Source organism: Cynoglossus semilaevis, chromosome 12 (genome assembly GCF_000523025.1).
Source record: "Cynoglossus semilaevis isolate Cse_v1.0 chromosome 12, Cse_v1.0, whole genome shotgun sequence".
Classification (NCBI taxonomy): Eukaryota; Metazoa; Chordata; class Actinopteri; order Pleuronectiformes; family Cynoglossidae; genus Cynoglossus; species Cynoglossus semilaevis.
The window spans coordinates 12,289,465-12,299,674 of record NC_024318.1 but is presented as its reverse complement, the minus strand read 5'-3'; the positions used below and the strand labels follow the sequence as shown (position 1 = coordinate 12,299,674).

The following is a 10,210-nucleotide window of genomic DNA, read 5'->3' as shown; positions in this document are numbered from 1 at the left end:
ACCTGTTTTGTCATGTTTAAATCTTTAAAATCGTGTCTGTATTTCAAACAGACATTCATTCAAATCATTGGTGGCTATCAGCTCCCTCCAGTGGGCATTTGTTAATCAGAGACATCGGAGATTGTCTAATTGCACCATACTGTAGTTTTGTTGTTGCATTTTAGCTCCATATTAGCATAAGCAGTGGCCAATTACATTTCCTTATTTGAGCTAAAACATTTTAGAGTTAAAACGTAGAATGTTCTGAGAGATTTGTAATGCTTCTCTCTTTTTTTCCACCCACACTCCACAGCCCTGATGTAATCTGCTCTCCTGTTATTAACCTGTTTGATAATTTTATATAAAAACAAGAAGAAAAAAAAAACAGAAAACATTTTAGTTTAAAACAGATTCATTCAATTTGTTTTACTTTAATTTCTTCTCCCCGTGTTTGTTGTCCTACGGGAACTTTTAAATGTCACCTTGTTCTTGTCACATTTTTTAAACCTGCTCTTTCTCCAAACTTTCTAACAATCCTCGGAAATGACCCCACTACCTCACCCCCTTACCAAAAACCCCCACCCCCGATGGAAACCTCTCAGCTCACAATGTGTGAGCATGTATTGGAACCAGTGCCGGAACTGTTTTATTGAAACTAAAAACACCACACTGACTGGACGGGACGTACACACAGGACCACGGCTGATCTGGTTACAGTTCATCCAACCCCAGATTTCTGTTGGAAATACTGTATCTCTGCAGTCATAATAAAGCAGAAGTAATTAAAAAAACTCAAAGTAATGTGATTTTTTTTTTAATTACTAATGTTTATTTACCAAATATTTCCAAGTCTTTGAAGGGGTCGTGGATTAACGGTCCTGAACCTCAACTTTTCCATATCTGGTCCTTACAAAGAAAGAGGACAGGATCAGGCACACACAAGGAGGAAGGAGCTTGTTTCTTCTTCCTGTGTTTTTATCACTTCTGCAGGAAGTGAATGACAACAGAAAAAAGGGAGAGAAAGAGCCAGAAGGAGGGAGAGGGAGACATTCATCTTTATTTACAAACCTATCCAAACATTTGCAAATTCTTTTGGACTTTAATATCAACTACAACCAAAAGGAACCTTGAAGGAACTTTGAAACTCATACTCCACCAGACACTAAAGGTATGAGTAATAAGACAAAAAAATAAAAACAAACATCTGTATTTAAATACAGTTGTATTTACCACACATTAAACACCATGAAAAACTTTAATGATGCTGGAGCAGCAAAGGAAACAGGAGGTGTGGTCTTTACCCTCTCTCTCTCTCTGTGTCTCTTCCTCTCTTATCCAGCTGTTTATAAGCAGCTGCTGGCGGCACAAGCGTCCACTCTCAAACATGAATCCGGTGAAAGAACTGCTGCTGATGCTGGTGCTGCTTCTTTTGGTCAGCGCTCGCTGTGAGCTGAGGAGGCTGGACCCAGATGTGGAGGAGGACGAGGAGGAGAAAATGCTCGGAACAGAAGCAGGAGCTCAGCAGGAGGAGACAGCAGCGTCCTCTGCGGAGGGAGTAAAGCCGAAATTCAGAAGAGGGTGAGTTCACATTTAATTTTATTAAATTTCATTTAGGTCAGCCTCAGGGTCGGAGGTTAATGCGACTTTGTAAAATGAAAAGTATACAGTAGCTGTAATGTAAAAATATGTTGATCCAACATGGCAGCCTTCATAATTTGTGACAATTTTCTGATGTGAATTTTAAAAGGATATTTTGAGGGCAATTGAAATATAGCAGCAGTGAAAAGAAAATCTATCTATATATTTTTAATGTTTTTTCTTTTTAAACTGCCATGAAAGTTTGATGGACATTAACAAAAAAATCAGTCAGATGAGAAAATACACATTGATTATGATGTAAAATGATGTTCTTACAAAGTACAATCGATGGAAATTAAAAACTGAAAATTACTATCGCAATAACAGGATCAAAGTAACTACACAGATATATCTTTTGACTATTAAATATCAAAAGCATTTTCACCTCATACATAAACAGAAGCTAATTTTAACATATACTTTGTCCTTGTTGATCACACACTACAAAATAACTAATACATTTTTACTTTTTGTCCGGTTTTGACACATTTCAACACAGATTTTCTTTACAGACAGTGTTGTGGTTTACAAACATAAACATAAAAGTCTGTCGTATGTTGGCCAGATGTTTGTTCATATGGTTTTTTTTGTTTTTTGTTTGGGTTAAGTGGCTTCATCAGTTTTCTTCATGTTTCCACTGATATCCCGACTTGGTCAGACGTCGTGGACAGCTCACAGAGTCCATCACTACTGGCTGTTTAAATGTGTGTGTTTGTGTGTGTGTAGATCGCAGCTGCTCACAATTAAGCTCAGTCACTTCATCTTCATCACGCATGTTTTCTTGTTTTTGTTTTGTTTTAGGTAAAACAGGTGTTTCAATGTTTAACTCCTGCATTTGTTTTTGTGATTTTTCACATTTTCTTAATGTTTCAGACTAAACACTGGGATTGAAATCTATGTTTTAGCCACTGTTTACAGAATCCTGATCCACATGATAACGTGCACACAGGTTTTTTTGTGTAAAACGATCCCAAGGGTCCTAATAAAACACACACATGCACGTGTGCATGAGCGTGGTTTGTTTTTTCTTTCTGGTGGTTTAGTGCTGGTTTTGTCTGGACTGGGCTCAGGTTTCAGGATTCAGGGTTTAGGATTTTGAGTTTAGATTGAAGGATTCAGAGTTTACCAGAGGTAGCTGGTGGTTTGTTTAGTTAATCAAGTTTGATGTCTGTCTGGATCTGAGTTTGTTTTCTAGATCTGACTTACAGACCACCGATCTGGTTCCAGTCCAGTTGTCTATTTTTAAACATTCTGAATGGACCCTGATTTATGAGAGCTTCATGTTCATCTACAGTACAGTGTGTGTGTGTGTGTGTACTGCTACCACGTTATAGACATGTGGGGATGCCTCAGCTGCTTTTACATTGTATTTTATCTGAAGCATCAGCAGTAGAATAAGACCAGCAGTTTTTGAAGCTCAGCATTATCTCTGCCGGTGCAGCAGGAAGGACCAGGATCAGAAGGATTTGAACAAAGATGGCCCTGTGCCAAGGTTTGGATCTGATGACATCAATTTGAGGTGTTATTCAGAGAAAAGATTATGATCGGCCTGACGATCTTCATTTTTTCTTAAAAAGCAGAATATGACTATGAGGGAGTTATGCTGTGGTTGGGCTGGTGATGGGTTGGTCTTTAACATGTCAGTGTTAACAAAACAACACAGGCATCTCCAACAGGAAACTAATGTTTGTGAACCATCTCCTCCTCCAACAGACAAAATCAGAGATTTTAGCTCAAAGACATGGAGTTGTTGACAGTTCAAATGAAAATTCTGTTTGAATGTTCGAATTATGTCATAACATCAGGATGTGGAAATGAGTTGAGGATTATCTTATATTCACAAATTTGAGTTTTTAACTGTTATATTATCAGATAACATTTTTAAATCTGAGATAAAAAAAATTAAACAAATAAAAACTAAGTATTATTAACATTCATTATTACTAAAATAATTTAAATATATTAATATTAATAATATTAATTATTCATAAACAATGAAACTTGAGCCCTGGGTAAATATACCTCTCTCCCTCACTCTGTAATGTTATGTATTGTTTGTGTGCCATGTGTCCAGTTCATGCTCGGTGGTGGATGTCTATGCCTCATAGTTTATACCTGGTTCCTGTGACCAAGTGAGTTTTGTAAATAAACCTGCTGCACCTGAAGAGAGTCTCCCTCGTGCTGCATTTGGGTCCTGCCTGCTTCCTGCTCTGCCAAAACACAACATAATGTCGACTGAATGGATACATTTTTACATGTAAAGCATATTATGTTACTGTGTTTTTTTCACTCAGTCCGGATCACAGACAATGCCTCCTGATGCCCTGAGAAAGGAACATGAAAGCAAACGTCAGGATATTTGTGTTGAACAAACGCTGAAGTAAACACTTTGGTCTAAAATTGTTTGTGTTTGCTTGTGTTTAGGAACTGGTGTGCATATGTGCAGAAGCATGTCGTCACCAGGTCAGTGAAGTGTGCAGTAGAAAGGTATTCAATCAAATCCCAGACTCCATGTTCTAGTGGAAATCCAAACTGTGAGATGATCATGTGAGTGCAAACTTAACATGCGTCATTGTAAATTTGTGTGTCAATTATTAATTATTTTAAATGTTAACTATAAAAAAATTCTGAAAAAAATACATAAAAATCTGTCACAGATTCGTATTTGATGTAAACCTTAAGAGATCATTCAAATGTGAGGTGAGAAGAGCTTTTTTTAAAGCTTTATCATTAATTTGGGAACTTCTTTTTTTTTAGATTTTTGTAGGAAATTATTTGCATAGATGTCAGTGTTGATCAATGATGATTTTCCAAAAAAATATTATTTTTTCTAAATTTTAAACATTGAAATGGGCTTAGCTACACCTCTTTGGCATTTTAGAGCATTTTTACAAATGTTTGGGAATATTTTATTTTTTAAGAGTTTTTTTGGGAAATCTTTTGCATAGATATCAGTGTTGATCAAAGGTGGGTGTTCAAAAAATATCATATTTTCTAATTTTTCAGTATTGAAATGGGCTTAGCTACACCCTTTTGGGCATTTTAGAGAATTAAAAAAAAATTTTGGGAACATTTTATCTCTGACATCTGTGTGTTTCTGGGTGTGTGTGTGAGCAGGTACAAACTGTCCAAACGTCCTTTATACACTGTGGAACAAAAGACAGTAACAGATCTTCAGTGGCGTTGCTGTCCTGGTCACTCAGGAGACAACTGTGAGGTCACAGGTGGGCAGGTCACTGTTGCCTTGGTAAAATTAAATTGACATGATGTGAGTAAACATTTTCTATTTTTCTTCTTTTTTGTGTAAAATGTTAAAATCTTACTTGTTTACAGCTTCTGATTCTCAGTCGGTTACTGAAAGCACAAGCCAAGGACCTGAACCTGGAGGAGCACCAATCCATAGTCCAGGTCTCAAACACACCACACACACTGAGGCCTCTAGTTTTCCTCTCTGTAAACAGAAAACCACATTTTTAGCCTTGCAGCAAAAATAACAATGAAAATATTTGATCAGAATAGACTGAAGGAAATGCATTAGAAATGTATTTATGGAGCAGAAGTTATGAGAACCAAGATTTCTACATAAACACACATCCTTAAACAGCCTTTCCCGTTAACTCGATCAATGATATTTAAAGTCATTTCCGCAGCTAAAAACCTGACCCTAAAAATCAGTTCAGCTCTCCATGACATTGACATGAGCCACAGAAATATTCACAATGGAAGAAATAGTCCTGAAAAACTGATACGTAGTAGAACTCATACTCCCATGCATAAATACCCCCCCACATAAGCACACACACACGCCCACAGCCACTTCCTGTGCAGTGATGGTGATGCCATTAACAATATCAGGAAGTTGGAATTTAACATGAGCTCAGATTAGATCCTGACTCAACTTTTTACAAAAAAATAAAACAAAAGGCTTTCCATTATTTTGGCCTACTGGTCAACAGTAGGTCCAGTTCCAACAGTTAACTATACACATGATGTGACTCTGAAGGTAAAACTGCTCACGAGTTATTGGGGGCATTTCCCTTTTCCTTTTAACTTCCTGTCTCTTATACAGGGTCGAAGCATGACATCATCAGAAGACACACACAGGCCAGGGCTTTTTCCCATCACCCCCCACACAGTCTCTGTCTCTCTTCCTCTTCCTTTCGTTCATTCCTTCTTGACTCTTTGTTTCCATTTAAGGTGGATGTCAATAACCAACTTCAACTGTGAAACAACCAGTTAAAAATAAATCCCAAAAACTGTGTTGTCACCGATTGTGCGTTTTAGATGTGCAAGATGAGCAGAAGAAAAACCAGGAGCAGAATGACGCCCAGAGCTACCATTATATATCACAACCACCTGCTAACCTGTACAACAATCAATATGTTCACCAGCAACCAAGTCAACATCTGGGTGAGTTTTAACGACGGGACAGAGAACTAACTAGTAGAGCTAAATGTGCTATTGAAGCTAAGAACTAACAACAGTATTTTTTTACTCAGGACAAAAGTTCACGACATCCATGTCAATGACTTTTTCCTCTTATCTCTGCTGGTCAAATTGTGACAATATTATGACAGCCACAAACAAAAGAGAGTTTATGTAACAGAAGAACAGGAAGTTGGCAGGTTATTAGAGGTGACAGCCCCGCCCGCTGTTGCGACCCATCACTCCACTCTGACCTCTGATCTCTGCGTGACCCACAGCATCTGGAGAAAATTAGTCTTTATGTACACACATGTGCCGTGTGCTTCTGACTCATTTGCACCTTGGTTTATTTAGCCCTAGCTTCACCATCTCACCAGAGGCATAGTTCTGATCTGGAATCAGTGGTCACTTTAGAATCACCAAACTGACACATTATAAAGTCCTGTCTTCATCACCACGTAAACTAAACACAGTTCCATTCTCCATTTCAGTCCTGTGTGTTTTACAAATTTTCAATACAAATTTTTTCTTGGTTGGTAATATATGACCCTGCAGTAATCTCTAACCCAGGAGCCGCTGACGTCCTCCTCGTCCCTCACATAATGGACCTGGTGAAGTCGCAGCTTCAGCCGGTCCTACAGGGTTTCAACAGTTCTCTGGAGCGCCTGAGTCGACAGGTAGAGGACCTGAGTCGTGACGTGGCCCAGCTGAACAGCAGCCAAAAGCTTCAGGCATTTTCTGGGACGGCAGAGATGACAGAGAGTGACGATGCGGTAGAGGAGCGGTTGGACACCAAACTGGATGAAGTGTATGACCAAATCCAGGAGGTGCGGGAGCAGATGAGGAGTCAGATCACAAACATGGAGAACAGGCTCCACTCACAGCACGCGATGCTGCACTACAACCTCACCAGCTTCAAGATAGACATGGACATGAAGTTGAAACACCAGCACAAGGTGCTGCAGGTGAGTGGACGAGGAGGAAGGAGTAGGAACAACAAAATAGAAATGTTACAAATAGTCACTCTGAGCCACACCCCTGGTCCCAGGTCAGTCTGCAGGCCATGAACAGCACTCTGTCCGAGCTGAAACTGGACCAACGTGAGACCACACGGGTGGAGCCGGTAGACCACCTACAACCTCCGTCTCAGCAACACGCTGATGTGTCCCCACTGTGGCAGGCCATTAAACGCTTGGACGACATGGTAGTCAACAACACAGTCAAGGTGGGTGGAGTTCACTTTTAAATTATAAATAAAAAAAATTTAAAAAAAGGTTTACTCTCTCACACACACACACACATTTTTAACAGTGGTTTAAATGTGTTTTTCCTGTTGGATGATAATGTTCGATCACCTGATGTGCAGGTGGACGGGCTGATGGAGGACGTGGACGTGACCTCTGGGGAAGCCCAGCAGCTGAGGTTTGACTTGAAAGACCTGGAGAAGCTGATCAACAACACCGCCCGTCGCAGTCAGATCCTGTTCATGGAGACGGGGCTTGAGGTGGAGGAAGGCAAGGTCTCGGTGCTGAGGGAGGTTGAGGAGCTCTCGAGGAACATAAGTGTGCACGCCAAGCTGCTGCAGGAACTGGACGTGGACATGGAGTACCTGTACAGCACCCTTTACCAGAACCGCTCCACTGCCAACTGCAACTGCAAGAGCCTGACCCTCTCTCTCAGCAGACTGGAGATGGTCGTGGCCAATGTGTCAGCCCAGGCCAATGAGAACAGTTTAGCCTTGGAAGACGGGAAGCCCTGGGCCAACGACTGGGAGCCAACCATGGCGGTGTTACAGCACAACATGCAGCAGGTAACAGAAACACACACAATGAGTAATAAACCACATGTAAAAAAAACAACTTAGAGAGAGAAAAAAAGTACCTGCCATTTCTTTGGTTTCTGCATCAGTTCCTGGTAAAAGTTTTGAAGTTTTGTCAACGGTTGACATTTCTGAAATGTCTGTATCGACACATGACAGTAACAGAACCCGAAATACATTAAACCTACCTGTTTGTCTCCAGGTGAAGAAGTCACTGGACTTGGAGCAGACCAAGACCAGCAGTCTGGACCAGAGCCTGTCCCAGCTGAACAAGTCAGTGATCGCGGTCCAAGCTGTTGTCCGTGGCCTGGAGAAAAGAGACCGGCAGGTCAGGGAGGAGATGCAGCTTCTCTCCGGCTCCTTCAACTCTCTGCTACAAGACACCAGCCGTCACAACGACGTGCTGGAGCTTCTGCTGAGCGAGGAGGTGCAGGAGTTCCTAGAGTGGCCTGTCCAGGACCAAGAAGGAAACTCCATCCCAGCCCTGAAGGAAGAGCTGAGAAACCTGCAGGAACAGCTGAACAGCAGAGCAGGTATCACATTCTCAGTCTGACACAACAAATCCCAGATAGAAATTTTCGTGATTTGTGACATTTACATCAAATTTTAACAACTGTACCAGTACCTACTTGATTTTATGAAAAGTTTTTATAAATTTTCTGAATTAAGAAGCAGAAGAGACGGCCAATCAGAAAAAAGAAAAAATGATCATCATTAGAGACAGAGTTCCATAAATGATGGGAGGAAGAAGCTTATATTTAGTTATTGTTGATTGACTGCTGCACTCATTTCTCTTCATTGTGTTTTCAGACGATCCCTCCTCTGTCTTCTTCTCTGATGATGGGAGGAGCAGCACTGGAGGAGCTGTCAGGGAGCACCAGCGTCTCCACAACACCGACAGGACACATTTAGATGAAGATGGTAGTGACCTGTGGAACCTGGAGAAACTGGTGGAGGAGCTGAGGCTCAAAGTTCACAAGTTGGAGGAGAAATCCTGCTCCTGTCCCAACTCTTCCAGTGGAAAGGACGTAGAGTCTGACGGTGCGGACAAGAAACTGCAGGCGGAGGTGATGTGGCTGAAGAGAGACCTGGAGGAGCATCTGAGGACGTTCAAGAATGTCTTCAGCAATGCTGACATGCTGGCAAGTTCAGACGCTACAGTGGAGCTCGATAAGCTGTGGATGCTGCTGAAGAACCGAGGTGGGAAGAAGGACAAGAGACAGAGAGGAGAGAGGGAGGGCCCGGGGTCTGTGAGGGACGGGTCAAAACCAGGTGAAGAAGGGAAGCTGAGAAGCAGGAGGGATACAGGTAAGTGCATTTCCATCCTGTTACTAATTAAAGAAATTACTGTAACTAACTCTGGGGAAAGGTCATTGTGTTTGCTCATTTCTCACTTCTCTCTCTTCCTGTAGGTGGCGCTTCTTTGCCATTTGGTCTCCCGAATGACTCCCTGATGTTTGTGGCTTCTTTGAGCCTCTCAGATGATGTTGTGTTTTATGAATCGTCTCTGAATCGTGGATATTTCCATCCTGACACTGGTGCCCTCACTGCTCCAGTTGACGGGCTGTACCTCTTCATCCTCACCTTGGAATTAAGGCCTGGTCCTGCCACGGTGATTCTGAGGAAGACGGCGAGTGGAGCTGCTTTCCTGCTACACAAACAGAATGTGGCTGCAGCAGAGACCAGACCAACCACAGGTTTAGGTCTCCTGAGGTTGAAAGAAGGGGAGCAGGTGATGCTGGAACTGAGAGGAAGAGCAAGTCTTGCATCACAGGACAATGTGTTCACTGGGTTGTTACTACATTCGGCCACCTGAGGACACTGCCCACAGGAAGAAAAATATAATTTGGTTCCAAATGTACTTTACAAGACTTTCCAAATGTACTTTACAGAAATGTGACAACACTGACATTAACAGCAGACAAGCTCAGCAGCAGCTAAGCAATACATGTGCAGATTGGCAGTTCAAATATGACAGCATTACTTAGTCTAAAGAACTAAGTTTTTCTATTTGTTGTCAGTGTTGTGTCACGTGGCTGAGAGGGAGGGCCAATGATTGTAAACTCAACAGAACAAATGGCAAGTTGCAATAATGTTTTTAAATCTGGACACTCAGACATACAGTATGTATCTGTGGCTAAAGTGTTGTTTTTAAATTGATGATATGATTTTTTTTTCTTCTGCAAAATAAAGTTGACTGTCAGACAGGATCAACTGTCAGTCAGCTGATCTGGTCTAATAATGTTAGTGTTAAACGTTATGAATGCTGCAATAAAATATTACATTAAGAAACCATTCTCCACTCCTAGTTGTAAGAACAGCACCTCGGCCCAGAACTAGCACCAGGAC

General features: G+C 41.3%; 1 protein-coding gene across 4 annotated transcripts; it reads left to right on the top strand.

Annotated features, from left to right (window-relative positions):
- Nucleotides 1-1,024: 1,024 nt before the first annotated feature.
- mmrn2a (multimerin 2a) lies at nucleotides 1,025-10,153 on the top strand. 4 transcript variants are annotated; one of them, XM_017037408.2, is made up of 11 exons: nucleotides 1,025-1,557; nucleotides 4,042-4,164; nucleotides 4,735-4,841; nucleotides 4,951-5,025; nucleotides 5,902-6,027; nucleotides 6,598-7,007; nucleotides 7,091-7,267; nucleotides 7,409-7,852; nucleotides 8,064-8,394; nucleotides 8,672-9,169; nucleotides 9,274-10,153. In XM_017037408.2, exons 1-11 carry the CDS (start codon nucleotides 1,238-1,240, stop codon nucleotides 9,675-9,677), a joined length of 3,015 nt encoding a protein of 1,004 aa, XP_016892897.1. In that variant the 5' UTR covers nucleotides 1,025-1,237; the 3' UTR covers nucleotides 9,678-10,153. The 4 variants fall into 4 exon arrangements, with proteins under 4 accessions (XP_016892897.1, XP_024916489.1, XP_016892899.2 ...); XM_025060721.1 differs by having other exon boundaries at nucleotides 1,337-1,557; nucleotides 4,042-4,104; XM_017037410.2 differs by having other exon boundaries at nucleotides 1,338-1,557; nucleotides 4,042-4,080.
- Nucleotides 10,154-10,210: the final 57 nt, after the last annotated feature.